This window comes from Saccostrea echinata, unplaced genomic scaffold, assembly GCF_033153115.1.
Source record: "Saccostrea echinata isolate AGI-Se365-2 ecotype Australia unplaced genomic scaffold, CSIRO_AGI_Sech_v1 ptg000046l, whole genome shotgun sequence".
Lineage (NCBI taxonomy): Eukaryota > Metazoa > Mollusca > Bivalvia > Ostreida > Ostreidae > Saccostrea > Saccostrea echinata.
The window spans coordinates 1,664,214-1,686,693 of record NW_026889795.1 but is presented as its reverse complement, the minus strand read 5'-3'; the positions used below and the strand labels follow the sequence as shown (position 1 = coordinate 1,686,693).

The window sequence follows — 22,480 nt, the reverse complement described above, 5'->3', positions numbered from 1 at the left end:
CTTAAGGCATAAAAAAAATAAAAACTTACATTTTCAGGAACTGTCTTAGGTCTTTGAATAAAGTAAGTTAGCAGCAATATAACTATGTCTTCTCCATTCTAAATCTTGAGCTAATTCTGAATAAAGCTCAGTACCCCACAAAGACTAAACTTACAACCAATGAAATCTAACCATTTCAAAATCTGACCAATAGATATGTGTGGTCATGTAAAAGTATATGTACAGGTGTGGATCCAAAGGGGTGTATATCTATGTCACTAAATACCCATGTTAGTACAGAATGAACAGAATGAAACTTTAATAGAAAACTTATCATTTATAACATATTTCATAGTTTATTTAATTTATATCTAATATTTATTTTATTTCATTTAAAATCATTTCAACTTTTATTATTTTAATAAAAGTACCTCTACTACAGATATATGTTTCTGTAGTCAAGTTGTAATAATGGGCAAAGTTTTATCAAAATCGGTGACTATGCGTGGCAAGAAGTTTAAGTGGTTACAGAGAATCGCTATTAATACTTCTTTAGATGATTATTTGTACAGATATAAATATAAACAATAAATAGAGGATATTCGATGTTTTGTAGATGAATATGGGACAAGATTTTTTGATATTTTCACGAGTGCGAAGCACGAGTGAAAATATAAAAAAAATCCTGTCTCACGAGTGAAATAAATTCCATATTCATCTACAAAACATTGAATTTTCTGTTTATTACATTTTCTTTGATTTTTCCCTTTGTCTCTCTCTTTTCTTAACACAGTGTCATAGGCTTGACGTCATAGTTGAGCGGTTGAGACGTCATAGCTTAGAAGTTGTGTGTCAGATTGAAAATATACATAGCATGGATTTTAGCAACGTATTTAGGAAGAAATTTGCAGTTTTAGCTCTATCAAGATGCTTAGTTACTATCTCTATCTTATGACAGGCCAGAAATTATTTTTTACTTATTTTGATATCCTTTCACACTGTGAGAGAATATCATTTTTGGTATTCTTTCACACTGTGAGAGAATATCACTTTTATTCAATGATAAATCACAGTATTTCACTGTTGAAAATGTAATAAAATGTCTTTCTTTGTTTTGTTTTTCTTTAAATAGGTAAATTAACGTTGCAGCTATTGCAGAAAAACATTACATAACCCACTTAAGCATTTTTTTCAGCAATAGCTGCAACATTAATCCCCCTATAAACAACCAAAGAAAGCATTTACATTTCAGCATCATTAATTTGGGTACAAGTGAAAATAAGAAATAGTCTTAATATAACACTGTCAACACAAATAAAAACAAAAGGTCCAAAGGCAGCAATATAATGCTCTCCTAAATCCAAACACAATGACAAATAAGTAAATGATATTCCTTACAGTAGTCATCCACTTACTGAATTCCATGACTTCAACAACTGAGGTTCAGTAAATTGATGCTTCATTCTTCTTGCAGGTGTGATGATTCCAAGGGGGTATGTTGGGGAAGATCATGATTTGTACGAACTTGTGATTTCAACATGGGCATGTTATGATGTGCAGTGTATGTATATACTATTGACAACGAAGTTGTTGTCATTCAAAAAGGTCTCTAACAGAAATCTTTAATAAATTTATTAGGTTGTAATGAAAGTATATGTTATAAAAAAGATTTCTTTCATTTTGAGACATGTAAATTTTACCTTATTATTTAGCATTTTAGTTTAATTACTAAAATTGTACACTCTGTAATAATGAATGATAGAAGCACATCGTGGATAATATATCAATACTTGATCAAAGCATCTATTTTTTACTGTATGTAGCATTGACTTTTAAATGGGTTCCATTGGTCACAAACACCCTACACATGTGAACTGTTTTGCTCGAGCTAAGATTTTAAAATATTGTCCAGTTTTTGTTATCAGTGTCGTTCTCCCTGAAAGAGAAGCCATTTCTATCGAAGATTACATTGTAAGCCCCCCCCCCGGGGGGGGGACCTCTCCTTCCAAATAATTTTGCCAGTGTATAGAGAGGGTTATTTACAGGAGTGCCCCTCAATATATTTTTGCCAGTATAAATTAAACATTAGAAATTTGTGCACATTTCCGGTCGTTCTCCTCGAGAATCGCCAGACTTTTTGTAGCCCGGCCTTCTTTTCTTGGAACAAAACTCTATTGGTGTTTCCTGTATATTCTCTGACCCCCCCCCCCCCCTCCCCCACTTACTTAAGGCTCTAATCTATACCTTGAGGGCTGGGTCAGGATTTGAACAGAGTTGAATTTACACTACAATGTATGCGCTTAATCACTTCTATACCTGTTGTTTTTGAGAAGAATAATGTTTGGTATGTAGGTTATCTTCCTTTCCCTTGGAAAGGGGATAGCCTTTCAACTGCACAAACTTGAGCTAGTCCACTCGGGGTTAAGCAATATATAATCAAACGATCAAATCATTTATCAATGCCTTGTATCAAGTTTGGTTTGACCCAGTTTTTGATGCAAACTTTGATCGCCAATTGTGGTCCGATCGTGGTAATGATTTGAACAAAATTTCACTGCACTATGTAATGAAGCATTCATTTAAGTTTTTTACCTGGCCCAGTTGTTCTTTAGAAGTTTTTGAAAGATGACATTACTATAACTCTTTATTTTCTCCCTTCCAAAAAGACATGGCCCTTTAGATGCTTTGTGGCAAATTTGGTTGAAATTGGCCCAGTAATTCAGCCTTTGGCTCAGGAAATCTGACAAGGGACTCATTGTCATAATTCACATTCGAGTCACCATAGCCCACTTAAAACAAAATTTTCCCTTTTTATTTACTTGAAATTTTTTTAATTCCCTATTGTTGTCCACCTTAGCCCCAAAGAATAATACATATGACCTTATTTGAATCCATACATTCATGGGGAAGCTTCATTGTCATTAAATCTAACATGACCTTGCTGTTCTTCAACAGAAGTAAACCCTGTCTCCTTGGACCATGATTTGAACAAACTTGAATGTAAAAATCTGACCCCCTATTGTGGCCCAATTCTATCCCTGGCGGTTATTTGACGAAAATTATATCAAAATTTCGTCAGTAAGCTTTCATCTTTTCTGGCCTAGTGGTTCTTGAGATTATTCTTAAATATCTTTTCCCCTATGTATTTTTTATGTGAAACTTTGATCCATTACTGTGGCCACACCCTAACCCTAGGGGCTTGACAAAGTTATACACTTTGAAAGAAAGCTTTTATATAATAGGTTTCATCTTTTCTTGTCAAGTGGTTCTTGAGCAGAAACTTCATTTAAACATTAGTCCTATGTTTTCCAATTTAACCATCTGATCTCCTACTTTGAGCCAACCCAACCCCATGGCCATGGTTTGTAGAAACTTGAATCCACACTTTATAAGGAAGCTTTCTTATGTTTCCATTTTTCTGGCACGGTGATTTTTGAAAAAAAATGTAAAATATTTCTTCCCTATATATTTTCATGTAAAATTATGATCCTCTTGTTTTGACCCCACCCTACTCCCGGGTTTTAAAAGAGGACATGGCTCTTTAGTTGAACAAACTCAGATCTCCTTTCAACTAAGGCTGCTTTGTAGTAAGTTTGATTGAAACTGGTCCAGTGGGTCTTGAGAAGAAGTAGAATATGAATTGTTCGTTTGTTGTTTAATGTCTCTCTCGAGAATTAAAATGTGAAATGTTTAAAGACAGACATATGGATGGATACTTTTCGATCAGAAAAGCTAATTGAGCCTTTGGCACAGGTGAGCTCAATTTAAACACATAAGGCCCATGGGCCACAAGGCTCACCTTAGTAACTATAGCCCTTCCGTTTCTTTTTCCTACATATTCGTATGTAAAACTTTGATCAAATATAATGTTCCCACCCTACTCCAAGGGGTCATGATTAAAACGAACATCAATATACACTACTTGATGTTTTTCAAATAAATATATGGTTTTGTTGTTCTTGAGAAGATTTTTCCTATGTCTTCTTATGAAAAACTTTGATTGCAAATTGTGGCCCCATCCTACTCCCCGCTTTTAACAAATTTGAATCAACACTACCTACAGATGCTTCCAAATAAATATGACTAACCATGGATTTGCTGTTCTTGAGATTTTTATAGATATTCCCATATATTACTATGTATAACTCCGATCTCCTGTTGTGGTCCCAGCCTTCCTCCCCCCAGGGGTCATGCTTTAAAAACTTCTCCCATATATTCTTATGATAAATTTTGCTCCCCCATTTCTGTCCCACTTTACACCTAAGGTTCATGATTTATACAAACTTCAATATACAGGATGATTCCATATAAACATAACTAATCTAGGTTTTGCTGTCCTTGAGAAGATCTACACTACATGAGGATGCTTCTGTATTAGCATGACTAATTCTGACTTTTTAATTTTTTAAACGATTCTTTAAAAAAATAAAATAAAATAACGTGTGCTTTTGCTACCCCAGTGTAAAATAATTACATGAAGTGTCATATACAGGTTGACTTAGCATCATGCAGTGCCAATTTATGCAATATACTTTTTTCAATATTTTTCCTATATATTCCTATGTAAAACTTTGATCCCCTGTTGTGGCCCTGTTCTACCCATTGGGTCATGATTTGAACAAACGTAAATCTACAATAACTGAGGATGCCTCTGCATTTTTATGACAAATAATTAAAATGATTTAAAGTTTGCTGTTCTTGAAAAAAAATCCTATATATTCCTTTGCAAAAAATTTGATTCCTTGTTGTGGCCCTGCCCTAACATCGGGGGTATGATATGAACAATCTTGAATGTACAGCATGTAAAAAAGCCTTCACAATATTTGTATCTTTTCTGGTCAAATGGTTCTTGAGAAGAAGAATTTTTAAGATACTACCAAATTTTCACGAATTCTTATAATTAATTATTTCCCCTTGAAAGAGGGCGTGGAAATTCCTGTGAACAAACTTAAATCCCCTTTACCCAAGGATGCCTTGTGGCAAGTTTAGTTGAAACTGGTCAAGTAATTCTGGAGAAGAAATAAAAAATGTTACAAGAGGCCCAGGGGCTCATCGCTCACATCTGCATTTTGGCAAGAAAAAAAAATCTTGTGGCCCAACCCTACCCTTATGATACTTGATCTGAACAAACTTAAATCTACACTACCTGAAGATGTTTCTTTTAATATTACTTATCATGACTTCCCTGTTTTAGAGTAGAAGATTTTTAAAGGTATTTCCTATATTTTACCATGTTAACTTTTGATTGCCCACTGTGACCCCAACCTATCGCCGGGGTCATGATTTCAACAAACTTGAGTGTATACTACCTGAGGATGTTTTTACATAAGTTTTGTCTTACAAGATGCCATTAATTTTTCACTATTCGGAATTATCTTCCCTTGAAAGAGGGCGAGGCCGTAAATTTTAACAAACTTGAATCCCCTCCAACCAAGGATACTTTGTGGCAAGTTTGGTTGAAATTGACCCAGTGGTTCTTGAGAAGAAGTCGATGCCAGACAAAATGTGAACAGAAAAGCTCACTTGAGCCTTCGGCTCAGGTGAGCTAAAAAGTTTACAAACTAGAATTGTCCAAAATGGACAAATACCCCCTGCTGGGTTTTTCAGAGAAGGTGCTAAGTCACTAATATTAGTATTTGATGGATCTAAGAGGTGTACACAATTTGTTTAAACATTTAGAGTGAAAATTTACCGATAATTGCTCATTATATATTTTTTAATGGATGAAACTAAGGCATAGCCTAATAAAACATCAATATTAATAATAACATTCTTTTTTTATTACAGTGAAAAAATAAATAATTTTTCAAGCATTTCTCTATTGGAAAGTATGGATGCATTATTTTTCCATTTTTTCTACAGTGACTATAGGTCAAGATCATGACATATCCTCAGGTCATAAACAATCTCTGTGTAAAGTGGAAACTCCAAACATCCCAACATTATTCTCCATAAGAAAGATATGGACCTGACACGAATTATTAACTTTCTGTCAGTGACCTTGAACTTGCCAAAATGACCTTGAGTCAAGGTCATGACATATTCTCAGGTCATACAGTACCAACCAGACCCAACCTGACACAAAGCAGTCCCAGAGCAGTCCCACAGCGATCCCAGCAGTCCCAGCGGTCCCAGAAAGCAGTCCCAGCAGTCCCAGTGGGCGGGGTTAATTAATTTAATGGGCGGAGCTTACTCAGAAATGAGATTACCAATAAACAATGTAACTATAAAAGGCAGTTGAAATTGATGATCCATTTCTTTCTGAGCAGTATCAATTCTCATGCGACAGTCATTTTTTAACTGTTAAGAAAATCACACTACGCGTATAGAAACAAATAATAAATATTGAACAAAGAAGACGTTCACACCTATAAATAACATGTATATTTAAACACAGTTTTGTGGTATATTAATTTTTCACCAAAATAAATCAATTTCTAAATTACTGTGATTGATATTGGTTTCCATATTTATTTATTTTTTATTTATTTTTTTTTTTATAGATAATTAAGCTTGAGTTATTTATTTTCTATCAAAACTAGCTTTACATAGGCCTTATAATTATAGAGCAAGGCCGATTTCCATACTATACTCTGAATGCAGTTTTCTTAAGTACTGGAGGTTTTGAAAAATTCTTTGTGTATTATATTTCAGTCATGATTATTTTCACTGACTTGCCAATTTAATTATCGTTAAATTATCTATGTAACAGAAAACAATAATACTTTTATTATATAAACGTTTGAGTGTACATCTGTAAATCACGCGAATGGAACCCTCAGATTATGTTCAAAATTAATTAATCCCAAAATAAATTTATACACATTTATTGAAACGAAGATTTTTTGCAGTACATAGATTGAAATTAGTGTCATTGTTGACCAGCATGTTCAGTGTAACACTGATACCCAAATAACATGCATTGACTTTCTGCTAATCATGCCCGAAGGCGATTGAAACTTCAGGTGTTGACACCATTTTATACATTTGTGTTGCTTTTTATTAATCGGCCAGGAATACACAAACAAAACAAATAAGAAATAAGTTAAAATGTTTATAAATTTACTCTTTTAATTACTTGTTTATAAATCAAAAACAAATTCATAACTAAATCCCCCAACAATTGTTCACAAATATAATTTTTTAAATGACTGAAGAATGGTAGAATAATTTTATTTCATGGTCATTTAATAAACTATTAGGTTTTATTTGAGGGCGGTAAAAAATAGCATGGAATGCTCTTTTTTAGCATGCATATGGTTTTAGCTTTTTCAATTAAAAAAAAATCCAGTAAAGTACGTCCCTCTGAATGTCTTATTGTAATGACAAGTTTGTTTGTTTTTTGTTTGTTTATTTGTTTTTAAATAGTGCTAATGCAAACTTTGAGTACATTCCGTAACTTGAGAGCATTAATTAATTAAATAGGCCTCGATATTTTTTTTCAAACACCTGTATTAAAGTTTTAATTAGCATTAATTAATTAAATAGGCCTAGATATATTTTTTTTCAAACACCTGTATTAAAGTTTAATTTAAAGGATAAAAGTCATCTCCTGACTTCCCTTTTAACTACTTTCATTTTTTAAAATTAATTCTAGACTACAATTGTGTAAATTTACAGCCCCTGAAGACATTTAGTAATTACATGTATATCTATCTTTACTTATTAAAATGTTGTAAAAAATCCTTGTTTTTTTTTTTATTCTTTATCTTAAACACCTCTCTGCTGAAAGTAAACAAAACAACAACAGGGAGCCTGCAAATTCAGAATACACAAGGGGCGGAGCTATCATGTCACTCAGAACCTTTTTCATGCATGAGTGAACAAAGCAGTCCCAGAAAGCAGTCCCAGGGACTGCTGGGTCTGCTTTCGAGAGCAGTCCCAGAGCAGTCCCAGAGCAGTCCCAGAGCGGTCCCAGAGCAGTCCCACAGCAGTCCCAGAGCAGTCCCAAAGCAGTCCCGGGGACTGCTTTCTGGGACTGCTTAGGTGTCAGGTTGGGTCTGGTTGGTACTGTAAGCAATCTTTGTGTAAAATGGGAACTAACCAAGTTTATCCACAAGAAAGATATGGTCCGGACACAAATTATGAACTTTTTCTTTCAGTGACCTTGAACTTGCCCAAATGACCTTGGGTCAAGGTCATGACACACCCTCAGGTCATGAACAATCTTTGTGTGAAGTAGTAGATTCTAATGTTCCTCCGTAAGAAAGATATGGACCGGACACGTTTGCACAGACAGAAAGACGGACAGATGGACAAGGTGATTCCTTTATACCCCCCAAACTTTGTATGCGGGGGGTATATCAACACATGACAGACAGGTGTTTGACACTTTTTGATCAGAAAAGTTTACTTGAGCCTTCAGTTCAGGTGAGCTAAAAACAAAAGAAAATGAAAAAGTACACAAAACCCAACTAGAAATGATGTTAACAGATTTTTCCAAAACAGAAAATAAACACCTTCAGATTAATTATACCATTCAAGTCACAAAGTACATGTATGTTTCCCTTCATTTATAAATGCTAGCTATTTGTACATCAATTATTTCATTCTCGCTATGTCATTTAAGAGAAGCTAAAAGTGTTCCAATTAGCTTTTGGACTGTATAGGGGAATTGTTCCAGATGACATAATAACCATGACTTAGTTAATGTATTGATATTCAAAAACTTAAAAAGAAAGATAGATCAAATGATACATGCATATGTCGCTAAACATACATAAAAGCAAAGCATTACTAGTATCAAGTTTTATGTACAAATGTATGATGAGAACAAAAACCTAAGAACACGATAAAAAATCTCTCAAAGCATTATTCTTGAACTGACGTACATAATTATTCAAAAGAAAAGAAAAACACCCCTTCAAACTATTTTTTGTACATGCATATGTATATGTACATTTACATATCCCCTGAATATCTTTTGAGAATGTTTTACATGTTAATAGTTTGTAGCACCTCCATAGAGAACGCAGACATATCTTTATGGCTCTGTTTGCTTTCTGAGCAAAGTTCCTATTGAAACTCCCACAGCGTAACTAGACAATCTATGACATCAATTCGTTCTATGAACTTCAAAGCTCTGCCTATGTCCCCACGGCTTAAATATGGCCGTTCTTCTTTCAATTTCGAGAGAGATTTAAATATTCTTTGTTGAATATCAGGAACATTTACCTCAATCTGTTCTATACATATTTGTGGAAGCCCTAAAAACCTAACCAAATGTGTGTACTCTTTTGACAGTTTCTCTGATAACATCCTGAATTCTCTCTCTGAAACTGGTTGACGACTTTCAACTATTTCGCTACATTCAAAGTCAGACAACTGAAAAGTACCAACATAATCTGCGGCTTCTCCTTGTCCAACTTCCCGTAAAATATTCTCCAACTCCTTTCTGTGATCCACGGCTGAATTCTTACATTTCCATTTATAGAGAATTCTAAATCTATCTTCTTCAACACACACTGCAGATGTCTCCTCCATGTTAACCCCAAAATTAGCAGCAAGTATAGAGGAGGAAATTCCACGTAGTTTCCTTGACACCACATTTAAGATCAATTCTACTGCTAAAATAAAAATTCAGAAATAATATTAAAAAGGATTGTCCTTACATAACACCCCAGCCCCCCCCCCCCTCCCCCTGCAAAAGAAGTACTTGGGGTCTTGGCAATTTGTTTCCCTTTTTTGTGTGTCAAAAAAGTGACGAGTCCAATATTGGTTGAGTTGTTGTGGAATCCCCCTTCCCCTGTATAATTAAAAAGTCTTTGAATATGAACAATTTATACAATGAAATATGGAGATACCGAACAGTTATCAAACTCAAAAGTCCATTGAAACAATACAAATCAGGAGCAGAGCAAACACGGACCTCTGAATAACATCAGAGGTAGGATCAGGTGCCATGGAAGAGTAAGAAGCCCCTGTCGACCGGTCTTACCACCGTGTGCTCATTAACATGATCGGACAAACGGAAAAATCCCTAGATAATTCAGTGTTGAAATAATCGCCTCACAAATAGTAAAAATACAAAAGAAATCATTTCTAGTATGATTCATATGTTTATCATATTTTCTGTTTTCTGTTGCACTATTTTGATTCTTACTGTTTTCTGTTCCGCGTTTCAGTAACACCCAATACAAAAATGCATTAAGAATAAAGACAAAAATGAGAAACTGGAATACATACAAGGATCATGGCGAATGTTTTCCTCTTCAGTAACACTCTCTCTTTGGGGTTCCTATTTGATAAACATCAAGTTCAATGTACAACACTGTAACTTTTATTAATTAATAATAATATTTCGACATAATGAAACTGAAACATCTGCAATCTATTCTTATTGCTCCAATATTAAGGTGCAACATTGGTTTGATTTCAGCATTCACCATTTTCAAAATGACCAAACAATGTGATTTCTTTTAAATTTCAAGGAATCTTTCTTCTAAAAATAAGTCCATAAATCGAACTGCAGTATTTGGTACAAAAATAATTTCACAAGGAAAATAAAAACAAGCTTTAATTATTACTGTAAAATCACATATTTTCTCGGTTTTGGGGGGGGGGGGGAGGGGAGGGAGGGAGGAAATATTGGTATTTGGGGATTTGATTTTGTGGTTGGAGAAATGTTGACTTATGTATATGAAAATTTACATTTCATGGTGGACATGAATTTGTGGGTCTCTTTATTCCTCGAAAACAACGAAAATTACCCCCACCCCCACGAAAATTAGTGATTTCACAGTATTTCAACTATAATACCTGTTTCCAATATTTCGTGATCTCTTTTGATATGATGTTATGTTTTTTACTTGCTGAACAATGAGGGCACAAAAACTTTGGTTCAGTAAACTTTGATTCATCAACAACTGCACTTTTTCTGCTGTCACAAAATCCGATAGCTTTGCATTTGAAGGCAATTTTGAGATCACACTCTGTTTGAAAGGTGTTGGACAGAAGTTTCAATGTATCATCTATTCTTTTTCTAATTTGGTGACAAGTTGGCACATCAACTTCTCCCTCAATAACAAATACTTGTAACTGAATTTCTGATTCAGTCATTCCAAGCAGAATGTTGTGGTCCTGGAACATAAACACAGCTGCTGTTTGGTAAATGCATCCTTGGTCTGCTTCTGAAAAAATCTTCCACGGAATCTGCATGCATGTTGCTACAAGGCGATGGAAAATTCCAGCAGGAAGAACATCAAACACATAGCAGAGGATGGAGGAGGCAGGGTACTCTGTAAAGCTACTGACAGGGAATGGTATTTTGTTCATACAGGGAACATACCATTTCTGGGGTTGGCCACCCATTTTAGCTAATAGCCCTAGCTTCTCCATGTAAAGCATGATTTTGTCTTTGTGTTCAAGGTAGCCATTTTTGTTTATATTCCATATGGCTGAGAGCAAGCTGTCACTTAGTTCTCCAGTTTCATCAAATTTGTCCCACTCTGGTGCATATTCAAATAAATCTTCTTCTGCATGGTTTTTATCAGTTATTACATTTTTGAATGCGTCTGCAAACCACTGAACATCAAGAATAATTATTTCATTCAAGAATTCCTGGTCAAAATGCAGAAGTTCTTTTATGTCATGGAAAAACATCAGCATGATATTTATATCTTCATCTCTCTCCAGTTTTATTTCCTGTGGCAAAGCTTCATTGAAAGCCAAAAGGACTACTTTATTGATAATTTTAAGGTGCTTTTTTTCCTGGAAGAAGTTTTCAAACATAGCCCATGAGTGTGGAAGCTTTTCACCCCAGTGATCAAGTTTTTGAACAACATTAACTATTGACAGTTTGATTTTTTCAATACATTCACTTTCATGGAATCCTACAGCAAACTTCCTCTTACTGTCAAGATGCCTAAGTAAGGACTTTTCCTTCAAAGTCTTCCATATTTCACGGAAAAACTCTGTTTTCTCCTGGAAGAAAAGTGTCAGTATTTACATTTATATTAAAGGGGCCGGGACACAGATCTGAAGCTCATATTTTCTCAAGTTTTCTACATATCATGACTTACATGTTGCTAGAGCATTTCAAACAGAAATATATTAAAAGCTAGCATGTTTAGAAAATTATTTTATCTGGAAATTATGATTTTCAGGTCGTGTTTGATTGACACATATCCTTTCACTTCCACAACTTCCACAAAGTAAACTTTATCCATAATATTTAAGAAAAAGTAAAAATTTTGTTGTGTATTAATGAAAAATATGAAAACTATAATGATCCCAAAAGTTCAGAATAGAAATGCGAGAAATAGAAACTGTCAGTCCGTGCTCAGTGATGTGTGCTGATTAAGCAATTGAACATACCCGGTAAAACGTAAATACTAACAATAAGAGAGCGAGCTTGTGCCTTATTTACAAACACAGGTGTTTGACGTGATGTAATGAAGAATGACATTGTCATTAAATTCTTAAGAATATTTATGCAAGTTCAAATCATTAAACTGAAATAATTTTTGAATAAGAATAGACCTTTAAAATTGTAAACAATGCAACTGTGTTTAGGCCCTTTTAAGCACAGGGAGAGAGGGGTATACAACAAGAAAATAGTCAGATGTAAGACAAGAAAGGATCAAAAGAGGTTCTTGTTTTATAGCACAATACAGTTAAACATAGTTACAGTGGACTGCTTACTGAATTCAGGATTACAGCGCAGTGATTTTTCCTTCCCTATAGATATTATATGAGCAAGCTCCCAAAATGATACATTTACTTCTGACCCATTACTCTTGACACAATTCAGTATGTGTTGCAACCACATACTTTAATTCTAACCATGACTAACCATAATAAGTCTACAAAGCTCTACTTTAGGAGTGAAATCAATAAGTGAAGGGAAGTCTCATGAAATCAAAGTGTTATTATTTAAATATGCTTCACATAAATATCCAAAAGTATGAACAATTACTAATCATAGTCCTAGCTAGCTGTTATTTTTGAGAAGAAACATGATATAAACAAGAGGCCCAAGGGCCTTAACGGTCACCTGAGTATAATACAACAATTTAGAGGATCCATAGAGTATAAAATGAACTGAAAGGTGAAGCTTTGTTGCCCAAAAGCAAGAAAAATAGGGTGATCAGGATTAACAAAATAATTAGTCTAGTATTCATTAACAGTTCATAAATTAGGTTCTAATCTGTTCCCCATTTATCACTCTCACCAGACAGTATATTAAGAAACTATCAGTACTTCTGTACTCTTTTAATTCCTTGTGGAAATCTCTTACATTGGCCTGAGTAAGACTCTTGGTCTTTGATGAACATTTAAGGTACTGGTATTCCATCCCTAATAGCCTCAGATTCAATGAATTTGAATACATAACAGATGTGTACGGGTGGAATACTCAGTATATTTAGACATAATCTACATTTATTACTATTAGCATGTAAGAATGGAAGTGTCCTAATTTATGACTTGACCTTTGTTGAAGAGTTATCTCCCTCTTTTTTTAAGGTATAAAAATCAATTTTAAAAAAATATACGGTAAAAAAATTGTTTTCAATTGTCATTCTATTTCTAATGATTTAATGGATCTTTCCACCACAGTAGTTATTGATATTCTTATAATCTGAATTTTTATTTTAAAAAAATCGCTTGTCTCCATAGACTTCACTGCAATTTCTATTAATTAAATACTGCTTAGTTAATTACGTTTTTGAAACTTTCACTTGGTAAATCCTTTTCTACTGTAAAGTTCTTTGAATTAATATCAGAGTATTATATACGTGATTGATATTTAAGAATAGAGAATTAGTTCCTATTAGGGATGGAAAACCTTAATAAGACAAGTCTACCTGATCATTAAAACTATGAAAGTACTTTTTGTATTACATGTATACAATAAAAATTCTTGCATAATTAATTCTCTTATTCTATTAACCTTTCAAGTACATTATTTACAGTGATTAATTATAACAAGTAAATGGCAAAGGGGAATAATTCCTCTCAGTAGAATACAAATTAATAGAGCCCTGGCCTGGACTAGAACACTTGACCAAATGGTCTTGATGTTCAAAAATCTGGTAAAAATACTCTTCCTAATTAAAACTTTTACCCTTTTTGCCTCTGATATGCCCAGGTGCAGAGAAGATTTTTAAAGCATTAATGCATTTTCACTATATAATAAATAGAGTCCCGCCCTAACATCAGAACCTCTGATCCAGGGGTCATGAAATTCACAAATTTGGAAAAGGCATCCTTGCTTATCATAACCATGTATTTGTTTAAATAATACCCAGGAGAAGAGAAGAAGCTTTTCAAAGAAATAATGCACTTTCACTATATGATCTATATAGCCCCACCCTAGCACCAGAACCCCTGACCCAGGGGCCATGAATTTCACAATTTTGGTAGAGTCACTCTTGCCCATCATAACTATGTATTCGATTTGTTTCAATAATACCCCGGAGTAGAGAAGAAGATTTTCAAAGAAATAATGCACTTTCACTATATGATCTATATAGCCCCGCCCTAGCACCAGAACCCCTGACCCTGGGGCTATGAATTTCACAATTTTGGTAGAGTTACTCTTGCTTATCATAACTATGTATTCAATTTGTTTCAATAATACCCAGGAGTAGAGAAGAAGATTTTCAAAGAATTAATGCATTTTCATTATATAATCAAATGAGCCCCGCCCTAGCACCAGAACCCCTGACCCAGGGGCCATGAATTTCACAATTTTGGTAGAGTCACCCTTGCTCATCATAACTATGTATTCAATTTGTTTCAATAATACCAAGGAGTAGAGAAGAAGATTTTCAAAGAAATAATGCACTTTCACTATATGATCTATATAGCCCCGCCCTAGCACCAGAACCCCTGACCCTGGGGCTATGAATTTCACAATTTTGGTAGAGTTACTCTTGCTTATCATAACTATGTATTCAATTTGTTTCAATAATACCCAGGAGTAGAGAAGAAGATTTTCAAAGAATTAATGCATTTTCATTATATAATCAAATGAGCCCCGCCCTAGCACCAGAACCCCTGACCCAGGGGCCATGAATTTCACAATTTTGGTAGAGTCACCCTTGCTCATCATAACTATGTATTCAATTTGTTTCAATAATACCAAGGAGTAGAGAAGAAGATTTTCAAAGAAATAATGCACTTTCACTATATGATCTATATAGCCCCGCCCTAGCACCAGTACCCCTGACCCTGGGGCCATGAATTTCAAAATTTTGGTAGAGGGCTCAATGCTTATTACAATCATGCCAACAGTTTGACTGCTTGATGTCCAGGAGTAAAGAAGAAGATTTTTGAAGATTGCATTAATTTTGATGGTTTTGGCCCCACCCCTCAGGCCACGAATTTCACAATTTTTGTTCCCCTTCACCCATAGATGCTATATGCCAAAATTGGTTGAAATTGGTTCACTGGTTCCAGAGAAGAAGCTGAAAATGTTCAAAAGTTTACGACCGACGAACGACAACGGACGAAAAGAGATAGCAATAGGTCACCTGAGTGACTCAGGTGACCTAAAAACATTAAAGATTCCCTCATATATTGCAATGTAGAATTATGAACTCTTATTGTGACCCCATTAAAACCCAAGGGTAGATAATTGAACAAACATAATTTGTCCAATTAGAGGATGCTTGCAAATCACGTTCCTGTGGTTCTTTATTTAGCCAGTCACATAAAACTTCCATATTGATTGTGACCAAACCCTCCATGTACCTCTGGAGGTGGGAGCATCACTTAAACTAACTTGATTCTTAACTATGTTAAAAGAAACTTTGATATGTTTCATCCCCCCCCCCTATATATTCCCATGTAAATCCTTTACCAATACACATGGACCTGCTCTAAAAACTTTAACCTGGTTCGATTATCTTACCTTTTCTGTCTTTTTTTCAGCATGAGTTGCAACCAATAAAACTGGAGCCTTGTCATGGCCATATTGATGAACAGACTTTATCCAGAATGTTAAGTAATCTGAGTGAGATAGAAAACAACAAACACTAAATGATGTAATTACTGCACTTTCCTGGAAGGGCAGATAAAAATATAGTAAATTCCATATGTCTGTGCTAAAATGGTAGTTTTACTAATTGAATTTAATATGCTTATGCTACACTTTTTTTTTATAGAAATGCACATGATAGACATGAAAGCTACTTGACAGAAGCAAAACCATTCAAAATTATGGCCAAGGTTTAAGTCTTTCAAAAGTAGGTCAAACTCCAAGGTCAATGTCTTAATTAAAAATAGGGTGGTTGGGACCCAAAGAAATGATAGTCCTGTCATAGGAAATATATAGGAGAAAATGAAAGCCCTAGCATCAACCATTCAGAAATTATGGCCAAGGTTAAAGTTCTTCAAAAGAAGAGCAAATTCCAAGGTCATGAGATCAAAATGTTCGTACTCATAGAAGTTTTGTCACAAAGAATACACGTGAATTATGAAAGCCCCATCAACAACCACTCGAAAGTTATGGGCAAGGTTTAAAGGACTTATCGCATGTTTCTAAATTATTTGAAATTAAAAGCATAAAATGTTCCTTATGACCACAGTTTATAAATTTTGTGTTTTTACTGCAGATAAACCGCGGTAATTAACCAATAATTGACTCAAATGAAAACCCCTGAATTAAAAATCTAAGTTAATTAGATAGCGATCACGTGACCCTGTGACGTCAAAGGCGACAATGGCTGATCAGCTCTTCATGTAAATCTTACTAAAATATACGCTAATAAGATACAACCTGAAATTTCTGCATTACAGACGAGAAAATCACTGATTTTTATCGATATGAAATTTAATATTCAACCTAATATTTTTGAATTGTCAGCAAGAAATAATCTGAAAAATCCGTTAACATTGTAAAAATAGCAGCGATGATAGCGAGAGAGATGCGGCAAAGATGAAGAAACTCCCCGTAACAACACAATTTGATTTGTCATTTTATCACATGTATGAACTTATTTGATTCACAAATTTAAATTACATTACTTTGTTATTCTTCGTTTTTAACATAATATTAATTTATGCAGTATGCCTTCATATGTTTTGTAAAGGATGGCAGTCTTGAAAAATAATTTTCCGATCACGAAACATTGCCATAATCAGACCTACAGATTCTAAATGTTTTGAATAAAAAACGAAAATATCTCAAAATTCTTACACCTTAGAACTAGTTAATGTTTCTACTGTGATTGAAAATCACGTTAGGAATTAATTTTTTCAGCATTTTTCATAATTAAGCTGCTTTTTGTCGTTGATAACTCTGTAAATAGTGTGCAACTTCTCATCTCTCTATCACTGAACTGTCGCCTATGACATCAGAGCAGTATTTCGCCGAAATCCGTCTGAAATATGCATATTGCCGTATTTGATTTTCAACTCTCAATATCTCTTAAAAAACGCTTTCAACAACGTTTATTGTATTCAGAATTTTAATAAACAAGGTTGTAGATAATATTTTTCATAAAATTAAGATTTTTGAAAAATCATGCAATAAGTCCTTTATGTTTTTGAGGATTAACAGACAAACAGACTGCAGCGGAATCCCCGATAATAGGAGCATAAACCTAATGTATATGGTTTCTTTTTTAGTATTTTATTTACATAATTTTCTACGTGATGTATCTATACTTGTACCAGGTTGCTATTTTTTTATGAAGATTTTTCTCCTCTAATCTATGTGTTCCTTTGTAAAACTTTTAATGACTATCGTAGGTCGACCCAAATGAGGGGAGGGGGGCTTAAAATGTCTTATAGTATGTTCACCAGAAGATTTTTGAAGTTTTTTAAACATATATTCCAATGTAAAACTCTGATCTCATATTGTGGCCCTGGAGGTCATAATTTAAACAAACTTGAATCTACACTACCAGTCGAGAGAACACTTCTATGTTAATATGACTAATCAACTCTGCTGTTTTTGAAAAAAATAAAGATTTAAAATTGAATACGTGTATGCTCCGATGTTAAACTTTGATCTCTTATTGTAGCCCCACCCTACCTTGGTGGCCATATTTTGAACAAACTTGAATCTACACTACCTGAGGATGGTTTCATATGAATGATAATAATAATGTCTTTGCTGTTCCGAAGAGGTTTTCCTATATATTCATGTTTAGAACTTTGACTAATATGGTCCCACAGTAGCCCTGAGGATCATAATTTGAACAAACTTAAATCTAACTACCTGAGGATGCTTCCACATAAATAAGGCTAGTCATGGCTTCGCTGTTTTTGAGAAGAGGATTTTCAAAGATTCTTTCCTATACATTCCTCTGAAGAATTTTGATTGTATATTGTGGCCCCAGCCTAGCTCCAAGGGTTATGATTTGAACAAACTTGAATTTTCACTACAAGTGTAACAAAGCCTTCTTACTGAAGTTTCCTCTTTTCGGCCCAGTGGTTCTTGAAAGATTTTTAAAAGATGCCATAAAATTTTCACTTATGCTTAACTACTGTATAGGGGGGAAATAACTTGCGGTGTTAATATTCGCTATATTCACGGTGTTAATAAATCCGTGAATTCAACAAACAGTGAACAAGTTTTCAATAACCTCCATGTTATATTTGGAAATTTGAAAATAAACTACCATAGGTATATATACGTGCAATACATGATCATTTCAGTAATTACGAGTTGTACTTGTCATTCAATTATTTTAATTATCACGCTTCACTTTAAGTTAAATAAGCAGATAATAACTTGTATTTGTTAAAAAGATCTTTAATAATAGCCAACGCTACATGTTTCATCAATCAAAACACGTATTAGTTTTTATCGACATTTTGGTTTTAAAAATCATTCAAATACATGTAACTATCGAACTTGCTGAAGATGTGGAAGGTTATTATTTCATCGACTTACATTAACACATTTCTTACGGTCCAGAAGTTTTTCGCCGCAGTGTATTATCCCTTCGGAAAGAAGATCTTGGGTGTACTTGCACTCATCGTAATAGCACAAAGGAAAGTCATTCAACGTTTATAGTCAAGGACTTTTAATAACTGCACTTGTTTTAATTAATCGCAATTAATTATTAAATCTAACTATTTTATGTAAACATACCATGTTGTTCGTGAAGTGATATGCTATGGATTAAACGGATATAGACAAGGGAGGTAACTTTTATTATATACCAATTCCGCGAATTCAACAAACTGCGATTGTGTCAGAAGAGAGAAAAATATGAAAATTACAACCCGTGAAATTAATCCCATATACAGTATCTCTACTTGAAAGAGGGCATGGACCCCATTTGAACATACTTGAATCATCCTTCATGGAAGGATGCTTTATGAAGGATGCTTTATGTGTGGGAAATTGGTCAATGATTCATGAGAAGAACAAAAATCTTAAAGTTTATAAATGATTAACAATGGACTACAGACGACAGACAGATGCCAGACATTCTTTGATCAGAATACCTTTTTTTGCTTAGTTGAGCTAAAAATGCCACATTTTCATGTTGTTTTCAATAAACAAGTGGTGATTATGGTATTTATGGTCCGAATACAGAGGTGTTTTGAATTTCCCAATTTCTGCAGTTTTGATATGTAATGTAGTGTTGGCAATACCTTAATTTAGTAAACAGCACTGGAATAGTACCAAGTAAACAAGATTCTTATTGACAGTCACTCATTTCTTTTTTCACATACAGCATTTAATGTTTTTAGGACTGACGATACGTTCCTCATATATCTGATTTTGTATCTCTTTGTAACATATTAAAAATATTTAAATTGACTAATATCTTTTGATTTCTTAATCGTTTTCAAAACATCTTTAAAGATATGAACACCAACAAGAGGCCCATGGGCCACATCACTCACCTGAGTAACTTTGGCCATGCTGTTCTTTACCAGATTCCCCCCCTTTTAATATACCTATTGTGGCCCCGCCCTACCCACGGGGGTCATGATTTGAACAATTGATGCTTCCACCTAAGTTTCAACTTTTCTGGCCCAGTGGTTCTTGAGAAGATTTTAAAAGATTTTTCCTATATATTTCAATGTAAAACTTGGATTCCTTATTTTGGCTCCGCCCTACCCCCAAGGGTCATGATTTGAACAAATTAGAATCAACACTATCCCAGGATGCTTCCATATAAGTTTCAGTTTTTCTGGCCCAGTGGTTCTTGAAAAGAAGATTTTTAAAGATTTTTCTTATATATTTCAATGTAAAACTTGGATTCCCTATTGTGGCCCCGCCCTACCCCAGGGGGTCATGATTTGAACAATTTAGAATCTACACTACCCCAGGATGCTTCCACATAAGTTTCAGCTTTTCTGGCCCAGTGGTTCTTGAGAAGAAGATTTGTAAAGATTTTTCTTATGTATTTCAATGTAAAACTTGGATTCCCTATTGTGGCCCCGCCCTACCCCCGAGGGTCATGATTTGAACAATGGATGCTTCCACATAAGTTTCAGCTTTACTGGCCCAGTGGTTCTTGAGAAGAAGATTTTTTAATGACCCACCCAATTTTTGTATTTTCTTGATTATCTCCCCTTTGAAGGGGACTTGGCCCTTGATTTTAACAATTTAAACTCCCCTTCACCCAAAGATGTTTGTTCCCCTTCACCCATAGATGCTATATGCCAAATTTAGTTGAAATTGGTTGAGCAGTTTCAGAGAACAAGCTAAAAATGTTCAAATGTTAACGCACATCGCACGACGCACGTCGAACGCCGACGGACAAAAACGGATAGCAATAGGTCACCTGAGTGACTCAGGTGACCTAAAAATACCGGTAAAATACCGTTTCATTTAATACCGGTACTAATAACGGTACTTCTTAATCTTTAAAACATTTTAATACATTCAATTTGATTAAAAAAAAAAAAAACAAGAGGCCCATGGGCCACAGCGCTCACCTGAGTAATCTTGGCCTTGCTGTTTTTCACCTGATTCCCCCCCCCCCCCCCCCCCCCGTAGTACTTATTGTGGCCCGGCCCTACCCCCAGGGGTCATGATTTAAACAATTAGAATCTACACTACCCCTGAATGCTACCACATAAGTTTCAACTTTTTTGGCCCAGTGGTTCTTGAGAAGATTTTTAAAGATTTTTCCTATATATTTCAACGTAAAACTTGGATTACCTAATGTGGCCCCGCCCTACCCCCGGGGGTCATGATTTGAACAATTTACAATCTACACTACCCCTGAATGCTACCACATAAGTTTCAACTTTTTTGGCCCAGTGGTTCTTGAGAAGATTTTTAAAGATTTTTCCTATATATTTCAACGTAAAACTTGGATTACCTAATGTGGCCCCGCCCTACCCCCGGGGGTCATGATTTGAACAATTTACAATCTACACTACCCCAGGATGCTTCCACATTAGTTTCAGCTTTTCTGGCCCAGTGGTTCTTGAGGAGAGTATTTTTAAAGATTTTTACTACATATTTCAATGTAAAACTTGGATTCCCTATTGTGGCCCCGCCCTACCCCCGGGGGTCATGAATTGAACAATTTACAATCTACACTACCCCAGGATGCTTCCACTTAAGTTTCAGCTTTTCTGGCAAAGTGGTTCTTGAGAAGAAGATTTTTAAAGATTTTTACTACATATTTCAATGTAAAACTTGGATTCCCTATTGTGGCCCCGCCCTACCCCCGGGGGTCATGATTTGAACAATTTAGAATCTACACTACCCCAGGATGCTTCCACATAAGTTTCAGCTTTTCTGGCCTAGTGGTTCTTGAGAAGAAGATTTTTAAAGATTTTTACTACATGTTTCAATGTAAAACTTGGATTCCCTATTGTGGCCCCGCCCTACCCCCGGGGGTCATGATTTGAATAATTTACAATCTACACTACCCCAGGATGCTTCCACATAAGTTTCAGCTTTTCTGGCCTAGTGGTTCTTGAGAACAAGATTTTTAAAGATTTTTACTACATGTTTCAATGTAAAACTTGGATTCCCTATTGTGGCCCCATCCTACCCCCGGAGGTCATGATTTGAACAATTTACAATCTACACTACCTCAGGATGCTTCCACATAAGTTCCAGCTTTTCTAGCCCAGTGGCTCTTGAGAAGAAGATTTTTAAAGATTTTTACTACATGTTTCAATGTAAAACTTGGATTCCCTTATTGTGGCCCTGCCCTACCCCCCGAGGTCATGATTTGAACAATTTACAATCTACACTACCCCAGGATGCTTCCACCTAAGTTTCAGCTTTTCTGGCCCAGTGGTTCTTGAGAAGAAGATTTTTTAATGACCCACCCAATTTTTGTATTTTCTTGATTATCTCCCCTTTGAAGGGGACTTGGCCCTTGATTTTAACAATTTAAACTCCCCTTCACCCAAAGATGCTTTGTACCAAGTTTGGTTAAAATTGGCCCAGTGGTTCTTGAGAAGAAGTCGAAAATGTGAAAAGTTTACAGACGGACGGACAGACGGACGGACAGACGGACGGACGGATGGACAACGGACAACGGGTGATCAGAAAAGCTCACTTGAGCTTTCAGCTCAGGTGAGCTAAAAAAACATGCCAAACTTGCTTAAATCGAATTCT

The 22,480-nt window shown here is 35.0% G+C and overlaps 1 protein-coding gene across 1 annotated transcript in view; it reads right to left on the bottom strand.

The window, feature by feature from the left end:
• Positions 1-8,389: 8,389 nt before the first annotated feature.
• Positions 8,390-22,480, bottom strand: part of LOC133202049 (uncharacterized) — a 29,987-nt gene continuing 15,896 nt past the window's right edge. The window contains exons 6-9 of the mRNA XM_061337825.1: positions 15,836-15,933; positions 10,738-11,901; positions 10,165-10,216; positions 8,390-9,545 (exon numbers count right to left, since the gene is read on the bottom strand). Coding sequence (XP_061193809.1) covers positions 8,995-9,545; positions 10,165-10,216; positions 10,738-11,901; positions 15,836-15,933 — 1,865 coding nt within the window. The 3' untranslated portion in view covers positions 8,390-8,994. The remainder of the gene's footprint in view (positions 9,546-10,164; positions 10,217-10,737; positions 11,902-15,835; positions 15,934-22,480) is intronic.